Here is a 16121-nt window from a genome sequence, read left to right as displayed (position 1 = left end):
GCTTCTAAAGTTTTCATTTCTTGCGACCCGCCAAACTTTAACCGGAAGTTGTAACAGTTTCCGGGAGTAACAACATCCGGGCCGGAAAATTTCAAAATATAAGTTTTAGATAGTAAATAAATTATTTCAAGTATATACACTTAGCTCCTGTGCACTATATCAGTTTCATTTTTAGTTATATTAACATTTCCATGAAAATGTAGCTATGTTATTGTTTGGGAAATGCGTTTCCATATGAAGCTTTTTTATTGATCACACAATAGGTTAACTTGTTAACCTATTGTTAAGAACTGTGCTATAAATGCACCTTGTCTATTGGCAATTTTTGTTGGACACTTTTTTTTTTTTTTTTTTCACATTTAAATCAAATAATGGGGGAAGCAGCGACAGGATAAATCCACAAACTTTAACAATGAGATTTACTAATATAAAGAACATAATGAAATTAAATTAAAAAAAAAAAAAAATTATTAATCCCAAAAGGGAAATTCAATATTGTAGTAGATAATTAATTTGAGGAGGTCTTGTTCCGAAGGCTGCTGGCAGGAATGATCTTCTGTATCTTTCAGTCTTACATCGGACCTGAAGAAGCCTCTCACTGAACACACTTTGTTGTTTCATCACTGTGTTGTGGAGAGGGTGTGAAGAATCCTCCATCATCTTCATCAACTTGTGCAGCATTCTTCTTTGGACAATCAGTCCAGCGGCTCCAGAGTTACTCCAAGCACAGAACCAGCTTTCTTGATCAGTTTGTTGATTCTCTTCAAGTCTCTGGTTCTGATGCTACAACCCCAGAAGATGGCTGCAAAGCTGACTGCACTCTCAACAACAGACTGATAAAAGATATGCAACATCTTGGTGCAGACGTTAAAAGATCACAACTTCCTTAAGAAGTACAGTCTGCTCTGACCTTTCTTGTAGATGTATTCAGTGTTGCATTTCCAGTCAAGTTTGTTGTCCAGCTGAACTCAAGATACTTGTATTCCTCCACCACCTCCACCTCCTCTCCCAGGATGAAAACAGTGCTTTGTTTATTCTTGTTCCTCCTGAAGTCAACAGTCATCTCCTTTGTTATAATATACCGTACTTAAGTATCTTGCCTACTTGTATCATACCAACCTCATTCTATTTAAAAGTTAATAATCACATTCAATATATTGGGCTATTACAGTCTAATTTTCTTTAGAAAAATGTCTTATCAACTTTCAGGATAATCTTATCTGGTTCAGACTTAATTAAAAAAAGAATCAAATTCCAAACTACTGCAGAGAAATGAGAAAAGATTTAAGCTCGATATCAGTTCTTCCATTTGACCATAAACACTCATTTTGAGGGAGAAATCCAAAAGGGTAACCACGACCCTGCAAAACCGTAAGGGTGGGCCAAGCAGAAAAGCCAGACCTCTCAGCAGAGGAGCTGAACTAGACTTTGGCTTTGTGGTGCAAGCGGAAATGTGTAAGCTGCATGTTGTACAGTAATGACTATAGCTGACATTTTGAGGGGGAACCAGTTTAAACTGAGTAAAAAAAAAAAGATAACACCCATTTACAATAAAGTAAATACACCTAATAATGATTAAAATAACAAGCAACCTGTCCACAGTTTACCCTGGACAGTTAACCTCTCGCCTAAAAGAAGCTGTGCTGGGCTCCAGCCCCCTGCGACAGGAACGAGCTGGTATGGAAGATGGATTATTGCATTACCAAATTAAACAAACTAAAAGAAAATTTTCATTCAAAAACACCCAAGAGCAAAAATAACAGTCTTTACCAAAAGACAAATCTGTGCCATGCATTACTGAGGGAATAAACCAACATTCTATGCAATGCAGTTCCTGACTGTAATTCTGATAAATTAGATAATTACAAGAATTTCTGCAGCTCAACCTTGTAATGAGACAAATAAGTCAGTCTGCAATAATTAGTTAATGTGGTTTGTAGACATAACTTAATTTCCCCCACTTGGTGTGTAGAGTTTGACAGAAGCACAGGAGTTCCACAGAAAAACTGTGCAAGGAAACACCTTGGAATTTGACAAAAAAAAGAAAAAAATCCGGCTTTCACCCCCATTTCTTAAGTTGTTTGATACAAGGGAGCCACTTTGCATCACAACTAGTAGTTTAACAAAAATCCACTTAGAAAATCTTTGTTTCATTCAACTAAAATAAAAATCAAACTTAAAAAATTCAGACCAAGACAAAGTGTGGGCAGATATAGGATGGATGAAACAACAGAGAACAATAATCTGGATTAGTTTCATTAAATAATTTTTATTTCTTTAAGAATAAATGAAGAAAAGTGTTAGCAATTTCTGTACATTTTTTTTTTAATCGTTTTCCCTTGGATTTGCTGAGAACCTTGAATGATCAACAGGACTGAGAAATGTTATGCTGCCAACATAGTGCACTTTAAAACCTAAAAAAGAATATGATTATTAGTCCACAGGCATCCGTCAGTTTCCTTCAAATATATCCCAAGAAGTTCTTAAGTCTCAATGTTGACTCCAGTTGAATTTTTCATTGGTTCATCCTCTCAATCCCAGTTCATCATTGTCAAAAAAAGAGGCACATTAGAAATACTGCCATTTTCCAAGGACTGTGTCTTTGATTGCATCAACAAACTGTGCAGGCACCCAATAGACCCAATACTGAGAAGCTTCCGTTGGACCCAACTGAAAAGCCTGCAAATGAGGGGAAAAAGCTGCTTAGTAGATTTATGATGTCATTCCATGTAAACATACTAGGTTTAGATTTCACATTTCCATAATAGCTATTTTTATGGCTTGTACACAGTACCCCAAAATCACAACACTCATAAAAGTACTAAATAAGGTCACCACAAGTATGCTGGTATTCTTTGGAAAAAGTAATCTTTGCTGTTTTCAATATGCAAACAAAGTTGCAAGTCTTTTGTAAAACACGTGCAGTGTTGGTGTGTAAAGGGAATTATTACACCACAGTCAAACATCACTAACAACTAACTCACTGCTTCCATTAGCAGTACAACACAACCAGTGTAGGTGAATGTGCACCTTTATTGTGCCATTATCAATTTAGTTCTACAGTTGCCAGAAGAGGCTCATCGACACTAAGATTGTCATTTTACAGCTTTAAATTTGAAAAAAAGAGAGAGAGAGAAAGCTTTCTGGCTAATAACCAACCATTCAAAATAACTTTTAAATATGACATTTGATGTTACATGCTGTTTTGCTGTATAATCATAGGTCTGACAAGTTAGACCGTACAAATATCTCAGCTAACATCTCCCTTACAAACATTCAAATGTGATTTCTTTAGAGACTGTATGGCATCTAAGTGACCAAAAACATCAAAGCTTTACCTCAATTTCTTCTAAACCTGATAAAAAACAAACCAATTTTTCCAATTTACAGCGTCTTCATTTCCTCTACACGCAGTGTGTGTGGGCCATTGTGACGTCCACAATATTACATTGTTAGTCGAAATCTCTGCTGTGGAAGTATAAGGAAACATTGATTTGGACTAGTAATACAGAGTGCGATGTAGCTGTATTGATCCGAGTGTTTGTACTGTTATCTGCACCATGAAACACAGCTCAACTCTGCACAAATACAGTCAGCGTAATTTTATTGACTCCACTGCTCAGTCAGTGGGAAGTTGTAATGCAACAACTTAAAAGTCCTCCAAAAACCCTGTTCATGAACATAGAGATATGTACCATTTCTGTGAATGAGTTCCTATGTATTTTCCAGATAGTTCCAGACTTAAAATGTCAAGATTGTTTGATTCAAACACTTACATGGCTACTGAAATGGTATTTAAATAGTGCTGCCATAATTAATTCAACTCAATGTCACCTAAATGCTATTAAATCTAAATGCTGGTGTAAACAAAGGAGAATTATTTATGATCTACAGTCCATTAGTGCTACTTGTTTCCCAAATGTCACACAATCGGGAGGAAATTGTTCTGTACTTTTTTAATGTATTACTTTAGTTTTTGCCAAAGTGAATCCACCTGATGACATCACAACAAATTGGCGTCCAAAAGAAATAATTTTATCCTCACAGCATCATCTCATCCTCATTGATTCAAAATAAGCAATCCAAACCTGAGACAAAGATCTTTCAATGCTCCATCGTTATGTTTTTCATCCGTATACAGATGTAATAGCAGGTATAAGCTGTGCAATTTTTGACCCACTTTGAGCTGATTTTTGACGACCAGTTTTTGGATCGGCTCGATTATTTGGCTCAATCGTGTTGTGTCTCGTGTAGTCTACAAGATGTTACGAGAAACAATAACTACCTCAAAACCAACTCCCGATTAAAAACCGTGGATTGCAAAAATATTAAACTTCTCTGATATCTTGGTTGCGTGTCAATTATGTCAGCATTGTGTCAAACAATACAGTGGTGAATGGTTACAATAGAGCAGAAGCTTCAGCTGCAGCTCTAAAACATTGACCTCATTCATTTAGCTCAGATATTGAGGGAAAAAAAACTGTGCTGCAGCTGTTTACTGTAGGTAAAACCACGAGAGAGGAAAGTTTAAACAGTGTCGCTTTTTTCTCTCAGTAACGTGACCTGTCAGATTCCTCTGAACACATGATCGTATGTCAAACTGGCTCACCACTGCTGTGTGTGCCTGGCCATTAACGTCACATCAGCAGCTTGCAGAAAAGCCAGACCTCTCAGCAGAGGAGCTGAACTAGACTTTGGCTTTGTGGTGCAAGCGGAAATGTGTAAGCTGCATGTTGTACAGTAATGACTATAGCTGACATTTTGAGGGGGAACCAGTTTAAACTGAGTAAAAAAAAAAAGATAACACCCATTTACAATAAAGTAAATACACCTAATAATGATTAAAATAACAAGCAACCTGTCCACAGTTTACCCTGGACAGTTAACCTCTCGCCTAAAAGAAGCTGTGCTGGGCTCCAGCCCCCTGCGACAGGAACGAGCTGGTATGGAAGATGGATTATTGCATTACCAAATTAAACAAACTAAAAGAAAATTTTCATTCAAAAACACCCAAGAGCAAAAATAACAGTCTTTACCAAAAGACAAATCTGTGCCATGCATTACTGAGGGAATAAACCAACATTCTATGCAATGCAGTTCCTGACTGTAATTCTGATAAATTAGATAATTACAAGAATTTCTGCAGCTCAACCTTGTAATGAGACAAATAAGTCAGTCTGCAATAATTAGTTAATGTGGTTTGTAGACATAACTTAATTTCCCCCACTTGGTGTGTAGAGTTTGACAGAAGCACAGGAGTTCCACAGAAAAACTGTGCAAGGAAACACCTTGGAATTTGACAAAAAAAAGAAAAAAATCCGGCTTTCACCCCCATTTCTTAAGTTGTTTGATACAAGGGAGCCACTTTGCATCACAACTAGTAGTTTAACAAAAATCCACTTAGAAAATCTTTGTTTCATTCAACTAAAATAAAAATCAAACTTAAAAAATTCAGACCAAGACAAAGTGTGGGCAGATATAGGATGGATGAAACAACAGAGAACAATAATCTGGATTAGTTTCATTAAATAATTTTTATTTCTTTAAGAATAAATGAAGAAAAGTGTTAGCAATTTCTGTACATTTTTTTTTTAATCGTTTTCCCTTGGATTTGCTGAGAACCTTGAATGATCAACAGGACTGAGAAATGTTATGCTGCCAACATAGTGCACTTTAAAACCTAAAAAAGAATATGATTATTAGTCCACAGGCATCCGTCAGTTTCCTTCAAATATATCCCAAGAAGTTCTTAAGTCTCAATGTTGACTCCAGTTGAATTTTTCATTGGTTCATCCTCTCAATCCCAGTTCATCATTGTCAAAAAAAGAGGCACATTAGAAATACTGCCATTTTCCAAGGACTGTGTCTTTGATTGCATCAACAAACTGTGCAGGCACCCAATAGACCCAATACTGAGAAGCTTCCGTTGGACCCAACTGAAAAGCCTGCAAATGAGGGGAAAAAGCTGCTTAGTAGATTTATGATGTCATTCCATGTAAACATACTAGGTTTAGATTTCACATTTCCATAATAGCTATTTTTATGGCTTGTACACAGTACCCCAAAATCACAACACTCATAAAAGTACTAAATAAGGTCACCACAAGTATGCTGGTATTCTTTGGAAAAAGTAATCTTTGCTGTTTTCAATATGCAAACAAAGTTGCAAGTCTTTTGTAAAACACGTGCAGTGTTGGTGTGTAAAGGGAATTATTACACCACAGTCAAACATCACTAACAACTAACTCACTGCTTCCATTAGCAGTACAACACAACCAGTGTAGGTGAATGTGCACCTTTATTGTGCCATTATCAATTTAGTTCTACAGTTGCCAGAAGAGGCTCATCGACACTAAGATTGTCATTTTACAGCTTTAAATTTGAAAAAAAGAGAGAGAGAGAAAGCTTTCTGGCTAATAACCAACCATTCAAAATAACTTTTAAATATGACATTTGATGTTACATGCTGTTTTGCTGTATAATCATAGGTCTGACAAGTTAGACCGTACAAATATCTCAGCTAACATCTCCCTTACAAACATTCAAATGTGATTTCTTTAGAGACTGTATGGCATCTAAGTGACCAAAAACATCAAAGCTTTACCTCAATTTCTTCTAAACCTGATAAAAAACAAACCAATTTTTCCAATTTACAGCGTCTTCATTTCCTCTACACGCAGTGTGTGTGGGCCATTGTGACGTCCACAATATTACATTGTTAGTCGAAATCTCTGCTGTGGAAGTATAAGGAAACATTGATTTGGACTAGTAATACAGAGTGCGATGTAGCTGTATTGATCCGAGTGTTTGTACTGTTATCTGCACCATGAAACACAGCTCAACTCTGCACAAATACAGTCAGCGTAATTTTATTGACTCCACTGCTCAGTCAGTGGGAAGTTGTAATGCAACAACTTAAAAGTCCTCCAAAAACCCTGTTCATGAACATAGAGATATGTACCATTTCTGTGAATGAGTTCCTATGTATTTTCCAGATAGTTCCAGACTTAAAATGTCAAGATTGTTTGATTCAAACACTTACATGGCTACTGAAATGGTATTTAAATAGTGCTGCCATAATTAATTCAACTCAATGTCACCTAAATGCTATTAAATCTAAATGCTGGTGTAAACAAAGGAGAATTATTTATGATCTACAGTCCATTAGTGCTACTTGTTTCCCAAATGTCACACAATCGGGAGGAAATTGTTCTGTACTTTTTTAATGTATTACTTTAGTTTTTGCCAAAGTGAATCCACCTGATGACATCACAACAAATTGGCGTCCAAAAGAAATAATTTTATCCTCACAGCATCATCTCATCCTCATTGATTCAAAATAAGCAATCCAAACCTGAGACAAAGATCTTTCAATGCTCCATCGTTATGTTTTTCATCCGTATACAGATGTAATAGCAGGTATAAGCTGTGCAATTTTTGACCCACTTTGAGCTGATTTTTGACGACCAGTTTTTGGATCGGCTCGATTATTTGGCTCAATCGTGTTGTGTCTCGTGTAGTCTACAAGATGTTACGAGAAACAATAACTACCTCAAAACCAACTCCCGATTAAAAACCGTGGATTGCAAAAATATTAAACTTCTCTGATATCTTGGTTGCGTGTCAATTATGTCAGCATTGTGTCAAACAATACAGTGGTGAATGGTTACAATAGAGCAGAAGCTTCAGCTGCAGCTCTAAAACATTGACCTCATTCATTTAGCTCAGATATTGAGGGAAAAAAAACTGTGCTGCAGCTGTTTACTGTAGGTAAAACCACGAGAGAGGAAAGTTTAAACAGTGTCGCTTTTTTCTCTCAGTAACGTGACCTGTCAGATTCCTCTGAACACATGATCGTATGTCAAACTGGCTCACCACTGCTGTGTGTGCCTGGCCATTAACGTCACATCAGCAGCTTGCAGAAAAGCCAGACCTCTCAGCAGAGGAGCTGAACTAGACTTTGGCTTTGTGGTGCAAGCGGAAATGTGTAAGCTGCATGTTGTACAGTAATGACTATAGCTGACATTTTGAGGGGGAACCAGTTTAAACTGAGTAAAAAAAAAAAGATAACACCCATTTACAATAAAGTAAATACACCTAATAATGATTAAAATAACAAGCAACCTGTCCACAGTTTACCCTGGACAGTTAACCTCTCGCCTAAAAGAAGCTGTGCTGGGCTCCAGCCCCCTGCGACAGGAACGAGCTGGTATGGAAGATGGATTATTGCATTACCAAATTAAACAAACTAAAAGAAAATTTTCATTCAAAAACACCCAAGAGCAAAAATAACAGTCTTTACCAAAAGACAAATCTGTGCCATGCATTACTGAGGGAATAAACCAACATTCTATGCAATGCAGTTCCTGACTGTAATTCTGATAAATTAGATAATTACAAGAATTTCTGCAGCTCAACCTTGTAATGAGACAAATAAGTCAGTCTGCAATAATTAGTTAATGTGGTTTGTAGACATAACTTAATTTCCCCCACTTGGTGTGTAGAGTTTGACAGAAGCACAGGAGTTCCACAGAAAAACTGTGCAAGGAAACACCTTGGAATTTGACAAAAAAAAGAAAAAAATCCGGCTTTCACCCCCATTTCTTAAGTTGTTTGATACAAGGGAGCCACTTTGCATCACAACTAGTAGTTTAACAAAAATCCACTTAGAAAATCTTTGTTTCATTCAACTAAAATAAAAATCAAACTTAAAAAATTCAGACCAAGACAAAGTGTGGGCAGATATAGGATGGATGAAACAACAGAGAACAATAATCTGGATTAGTTTCATTAAATAATTTTTATTTCTTTAAGAATAAATGAAGAAAAGTGTTAGCAATTTCTGTACATTTTTTTTTTAATCGTTTTCCCTTGGATTTGCTGAGAACCTTGAATGATCAACAGGACTGAGAAATGTTATGCTGCCAACATAGTGCACTTTAAAACCTAAAAAAGAATATGATTATTAGTCCACAGGCATCCGTCAGTTTCCTTCAAATATATCCCAAGAAGTTCTTAAGTCTCAATGTTGACTCCAGTTGAATTTTTCATTGGTTCATCCTCTCAATCCCAGTTCATCATTGTCAAAAAAAGAGGCACATTAGAAATACTGCCATTTTCCAAGGACTGTGTCTTTGATTGCATCAACAAACTGTGCAGGCACCCAATAGACCCAATACTGAGAAGCTTCCGTTGGACCCAACTGAAAAGCCTGCAAATGAGGGGAAAAAGCTGCTTAGTAGATTTATGATGTCATTCCATGTAAACATACTAGGTTTAGATTTCACATTTCCATAATAGCTATTTTTATGGCTTGTACACAGTACCCCAAAATCACAACACTCATAAAAGTACTAAATAAGGTCACCACAAGTATGCTGGTATTCTTTGGAAAAAGTAATCTTTGCTGTTTTCAATATGCAAACAAAGTTGCAAGTCTTTTGTAAAACACGTGCAGTGTTGGTGTGTAAAGGGAATTATTACACCACAGTCAAACATCACTAACAACTAACTCACTGCTTCCATTAGCAGTACAACACAACCAGTGTAGGTGAATGTGCACCTTTATTGTGCCATTATCAATTTAGTTCTACAGTTGCCAGAAGAGGCTCATCGACACTAAGATTGTCATTTTACAGCTTTAAATTTGAAAAAAAGAGAGAGAGAGGAAGCTTTCTGGCTAATAACCAACCATTCAAAATAACTTTTAAATATGACATTTGATGTTACATGCTGTTTTGCTGTATAATCATAGGTCTGACAAGTTAGACCGTACAAATATCTCAGCTAACATCTCCCTTACAAACATTCAAATGTGATTTCTTTAGAGACTGTATGGCATCTAAGTGACCAAAAACATCAAAGCTTTACCTCAATTTCTTCTAAACCTGATAAAAAACAAACCAATTTTTCCAATTTACAGCGTCTTCATTTCCTCTACACGCAGTGTGTGTGGGCCATTGTGACGTCCACAATATTACATTGTTAGTCGACATCTCTGCTGTGGAAGTATAAGGAAACATTGATTTGGACTAGTAATACAGAGTGCGATGTAGCTGTATTGATCCGAGTGTTTGTACTGTTATCTGCACCATGAAACACAGCTCAACTCTGCACAAATACAGTCAGCGTAATTTTATTGACTCCACTGCTCAGTCAGTGGGAAGTTGTAATGCAACAACTTAAAAGTCCTCCAAAAACCCTGTTCATGAACATAGAGATATGTACCATTTCTGTGAATGAGTTCCTATGTATTTTCCAGATAGTTCCAGACTTAAAATGTCAAGATTGTTTGATTCAAACACTTACATGGCTACTGAAATGGTATTTAAATAGTGCTGCCATAATTAATTCAACTCAATGTCACCTAAATGCTATTAAATCTAAATGCTGGTGTAAACAAAGGAGAATTATTTATGATCTACAGTCCATTAGTGCTACTTGTTTCCCAAATGTCACACAATCGGGAGGAAATTGTTCTGTACTTTTTTAATGTATTACTTTAGTTTTTGCCAAAGTGAATCCACCTGATGACATCACAACAAATTGGCGTCCAAAAGAAATAATTTTATCCTCACAGCATCATCTCATCCTCATTGATTCAAAATAAGCAATCCAAACCTGAGACAAAGATCTTTCAATGCTCCATCGTTATGTTTTTCATCCGTATCCAGATGTAATAGCAGGTATAAGCTGTGCAATTTTTGACCCACTTTGAGCTGATTTTTGACGACCCGTTTTTGGATCGGCTCGATTATTTGGCTCAATCGTGTTGTGTCTCGTGTAGTCTACAAGATGTTACGAGAAACAATAACTACCTCAAAACCAACTCCCGATTAAAAACCGTGGATTGCAAAAATATTAAACTTCTCTGATATCTTGGTTGCTCCTCATGAGTGATTGTGCGGCAGGGACAAGGCTGCGTGCCAAATGGCCTTAGACTCATGTACTGCACATGCTAGTGCAGTTGAAGTTAAGACAGGCAGCAGTAGCAGCAGTTCTCGCTGCAGAACGGACTGACTGTATTGACCATGTCTACCCAGCTAATGTCTAGTCCACACATTATAGTTTTTTTTTGTTGTTGTTTTTTTGAAACATCTTCACACATAGAATGGCATAGCCAAGGCAGCCAATGTTTTCTTTAATAAATGATGGACATGCCCACTTTTGGGGTTCTTATCACTGTTCCTGTCACAAGGGTCAGACGGGTTGTGTGTGGACGTACATTGGGAGCAGTCCAGTCGAGCTTCACAGAATCAGTGTGAGAACATGAATCTTGTACTATGAACTTTTAAATCCTGCAATTTAGTCATGCAGTTTGAGGTGGACCTGCAAGACATGACTGAGAAAATCGTACAATGTATTCCAGCCATAAGTACTGAAGTCAGCTGAAGAATCAGCTCAAATGAACTTTTTCTCTGCTGCCAGCATTACTTCTTACGTGCCTTTTATCAGGATCCTGAAAGACACTTCTGGAACACACAACTTGCAACTTCAGTCAATTGCATCACCTGCCATAGGATGTGTGTTTGCGAACAGTAAAGCACCAAATAATGATTTCATCACTTTGCTGAGAACATTCCTGAGTCTACAATGAACAGCTACAACAGCTATTTGCCTGCAGAAAACACTGTTTACATGCAAAATAGGACTTAAGAATTGTAGTTTCTAAAATTTCCCTCCTGACATGCCGCGTATGCAAATTTGTTTTAACCTCTGACTCTTGACATTTTTCATGAAACAGATAAATCCCATATGCAGGCGGCTGCATGAACAGTTACCATCATGTGATAGTCCTCGTGGCCTTCAATGGGTTCAGACAGTACGTTTTTAATGGAGCCCATTGGGACTTTCTCTGTTCTCTCTGTAGGCGACAAAGCAAAAAAAAAAACAAAACAAAACAAAACATGAGGGCATTTTAATCAACATCTTTGTTTTGCAGACTTTGGCAAATTGAAGCTGATAATAATCTCACCTTTTGTTCCGATCCACAACTGATCCTGCTCCAGTTTGAAAGTGAGTCTAACTTTTCCTCCGGACTTGTTAAACATCCCAGATAAAGGCACTGTTGGTAATCGTTCCTGTTAGCGGAACAAGACAGCCGTTAAACTGTGTGCTTTCAAAAAAGCTGGAGAATACCTTACGCGTGTTAGCTGCCACAACAGCTGACGTGACCGGGCCTCCTTCCTCTCCTCTTACCTTTGCCCCTTTAATACCTGTCATGATGTCATCTGGTTTACCTTTGTCCAATACTTTCCTGTGTTGCTGAAAATCACAGTGCGGGTTTATAAAACAAAAAAAAAAAAAAATCACAAAAACGCAAATATCTGACGGATCAGAGAAATGTTACCTTTTGTCTGCATAAAGGTTCTTTCTTGTTTTCTTCAGCTTTAACTTCCTGCTGAATGACCTCTTTTGGCGTGTTAACAGCTAATACATCGTTAATTGTTGACCCTACCACCATAATTTTTGCCCCGCTTGTAATCTTTATTTCACATAGAGTTTTGTCCTCTGGAAGCAGTCCTTTGTACATCACTTTCTGCATTGCCGGTGGAAGACCTTCAAACACGAAGAACAGCCATTAAATAAAGTGTAAATCAATAAAATCGTATGCTTCTATAATAAGTTAAAGATAGTGATCAACTCTGAGCTCTTACCAGTGAGTGAGTGGATTCGCTCTTTTAGTTTGGCTCCGGTGCTGTCAACGGGAATTTTCAGATCGTACTTATTTTTGTTCCAGATAATCTTCAAGTCCACCGTTTCCCGCTTGTCGTCTGAGTCGTCCCCATTGCTAATACTAGAGTCCTGAGTTGTGGCGTTTCCTGCTTCTGTGTCAGACGGAGTTTCCTTCTCAACATCGTCACCGAGCGGTTCGACTTCTTTTGGCATTGCCTCAGTTTCCATTATGACCTCTTCACTTCCTGGAGGAACATGGAATCTCTGGTTTATATACGCCTGCGTGAATGTTCATATAACTCCTACTGCTTGATGTAACATTTCATTTAACGCTGACAGGTTTCACGGAACTATACAGTGCAGCCAGATTAATCGCGCCTGTTCACCTGCCGAGAGTGAAGTTTATGTCTGCTGAAAAATGCGACTATTCAAACAATAACACAGCATCTCAAGTCCTTTCCGCACATGAGAAATGTAACATTAATGGCTTCATAAATCTGACAAAGTAGCTATTCACAAACTGGCACATTTTCCATTTATGTCCCTCACCCTTCATTCAGACCTGCCTGTAAAGGTTATTTAAAAACCAAACGAGTGTGTGATTTGTGTAAGAACAGAGGGTACATGAAGTGTGGTACGCCATAACAGTCCTTACTTCTTTTCAGGACATGTCATGTTGTCATTAAAATCACAGTTGCATGCTAACTGGGTCGTGGTGTCCAGGAGGTGGATGGAATGATCCTTTTTCTACATAATTAAGCATCTCGATCTGTGAGGTTTCAACCTACAAACAGTGAAGGCAAAGTTGTTATCAACTAACGAAAGGCATGACATCCATTTTAGCTGAGGATAACTTCACAATTGTCAATGCTGTTTATTAGAACAGACGCTGAATCCTACAAATGTACTGGAGTCTTCGAGAGTCACTTTTTTTTCCTCACCAAGCATTTTTTAAAATTTTTTATAAGTACTCATTTGTCTCAACAAATATTATGTCAGCATTGTGTCAAACAATACAGTGGTGAATGGTTACAATAGAGCAGAAGCTTCAGCTGCAGCTCTAAAACATTGACCTCATTCATTTAGCTCAGATATTGAGGGAAAAAAAACTGTGCTGCAGCTGTTTACTGTAGGTAAAACCACGAGAGAGGAAAGTTTAAACAGTGTCGCTTTTTTCTCTCAGTAACGTGACCTGTCAGATTCCTCTGAACACATGATCGTATGTCAAACTGGCTCATCACTGCTGTGTGTGCCTGGCCATTAACGTCACATCAGCAGCTTGCACTTGTGCCATGTCCATGTGCCTGGTAATAGTACATTTGTTACTCGGTCCAACTTGGTTAGATCTCTATCATATAATGTTAACAAAAAGTAGCAGAACAGTTATTTACAGATGCCGCCAACATGTTCAGTTACCGCCAGATTACCAAAAAGCTGTGCATGAGTGGAAGGTGGTTAAAAGAAAATGCCAGTACAGAATAGCATGTTTAGCATGTTTTTCAAACAAACAGAGAAGATGTGCTTCAAACATTTCGCACTAGAATAGGTCAAACTTTTTATTCTAAAAGAAACAGCAGCAAAACTATGGTAGAAAAGGCAAAATGTTCTTTTGATCAAAAATTTTAAAAGTACTATTAAAAGCATCATTTTTCACCAAGACTAATAGTGCATGCTGTGTTTCCTTCATTCTTAATACTGGAGGTGGACACTATTCTTCCTAAATTGGGCACAGGAAAACAAAAAAAAAAAAAAAGGTTTGTAGCACAGTAAATGGCACATTAGCTGATTATAAGTTTCATTTATATTAAATCTGCAATTGTCCTTTGATGACTAACAGCTGAAAACTCAACAAAATTACCATATAGTCATATAATATAGAGAAAATAAGAAAATATTTGTATTGTTAAATTTGATTGGGGTTTTCAATTCGGTTCTACAAGGGCCACAATCCTGCAGGTTTGCCATGTAGTCCTGCTTCAACACACCTGAATCAAATTAAATGGATCTATCAGGTTCTGCAGAATGACTCATTCAGCTGTGTTGGAGCAAGAATACATGGAAAACCTGCTGGATAGCAGCCCTCATAGGAACAAGCTGAGTGCCCCTGAATTAACAGTCATGAACATTTTCTCTTCTATTATATTAAGTAAAAATGAATTGTTAAAATATACTTTTAAAAATAACAATCTTTCTTTAACAGATGCAAAATTATCTTGTCAGTCAGCTTTGAGGCAAGCGTGTCATGTATAAAGTCTACCTTGTCTCTAAACTTCACTGTTTAATCTAAGATCCTGTCTGTATAAAACTCATGAGGCTTTGTAAGAGCTTGTTTATGTTTTATTAGCAGATTCCCATACTGGCAACCCACATGTATGTGCCCTGTGAAGTAACTACTTACCCGTGTAAGATGTACGGTGTGAAAAAAGACCAGGACAACTCTGTACAGGCCACATGTATAAAAAATGTTAATGTTTTCCTTTGTAATGAATATAAAGTTTGTAATGAACGCTAGTTTCGTTTTATCTGCTTGCTTACTTTCTCTCTCGTGGTCTTTCTAGCTTTTTCCACCGCTATCTTCTTTCTCTACTAGTGGACCATTTTTACTCGTGTCTATGATAACAGGACAAATAACCCTGGACATGGCCACTGATTTAAAGAGATGTTTCATAAATAAAAATAAATTCTTTCAAAAAGCCGATCTTTTATCTGAAGAGTTACAAAAAGGGTTACGTTGACGGGAGAAACTGCTTGCTGGTATTTTAGTGACCATTCTTAAACTGAGGATACTAAGTTGGGTCTTAAACACTCTCGGTCAATGAGAAAACACCTAAAACATGTTAATTATTCTAACATTAAGCCCAGTCCTCCATTAATATAATAATCCACCATTAATATAATAAACGTAGCTGACGTTAGCAATCGTTAACGTTAGCTAGCTGAAACACTGCTGAACAGTTTAAGAAAATCGCAACGGAGACATTTGCATTCACATTACAGTCAGTCCTTAAAGGAATATATGAACAAGTCTGTTGAAAACAGGCATTGCTAAATGAGCATCAGAATGACTTAAATTAAGCATATTAAGGGAATTCTGCTACATTTTCTCAATACCCACCATCCTGGGTCGCCATGATGATTGTGTACAATCTGTTGTAGGTTGTGGAAAAGAGAATACAGGAAGCAGGATGCATATCATACGGGAAATAAAAGTCGAAACTGCTGCTCATGTGTGCATCCACGTGTGTCAACAACACAAATCTGTAAAATAAATAAATACATTCATACATGTGCTTTAAAATGTCAAAGTAAATACAACAATAGTCGCCTGCAAAACTGTTAAAACGTTTGTTATTCAACTTGTAGAGGACAAATGAATGGAAATGCGCATGCGCACGCGAAAATTCCTAAAAAACAAATTCTTTGTAAAACGATCAATTTTGTGATTA

General features: G+C 37.2%; 1 protein-coding gene across 1 annotated transcript; it reads right to left on the bottom strand.

Annotated features, from left to right (window-relative positions):
• Positions 1–8763: 8763 nt before the first annotated feature.
• On the bottom strand, positions 8764–15840 carry ubfd1 (ubiquitin family domain containing 1). Its single transcript, XM_079252883.1, has 7 exons — positions 15791–15840; positions 12657–12920; positions 12350–12558; positions 12199–12264; positions 11975–12080; positions 11781–11863; positions 8764–9211 (listed from the first exon to the last, which is right to left on the bottom strand). Exons 1-7 carry the CDS (start codon positions 15804–15806, stop codon positions 9101–9103), a joined length of 855 nt encoding a protein of 284 aa, XP_079109009.1. The 5' UTR covers positions 15807–15840; the 3' UTR covers positions 8764–9100.
• Positions 15841–16121: the final 281 nt, after the last annotated feature.

Source organism: Telmatherina bonti, assembly GCF_933228915.1.
Source record: "Telmatherina bonti genome assembly, chromosome: 14".
Classification (NCBI taxonomy): Eukaryota; Metazoa; Chordata; class Actinopteri; order Atheriniformes; family Telmatherinidae; genus Telmatherina; species Telmatherina bonti.
This window is presented reverse-complemented; position numbering and strand designations above follow the sequence as displayed.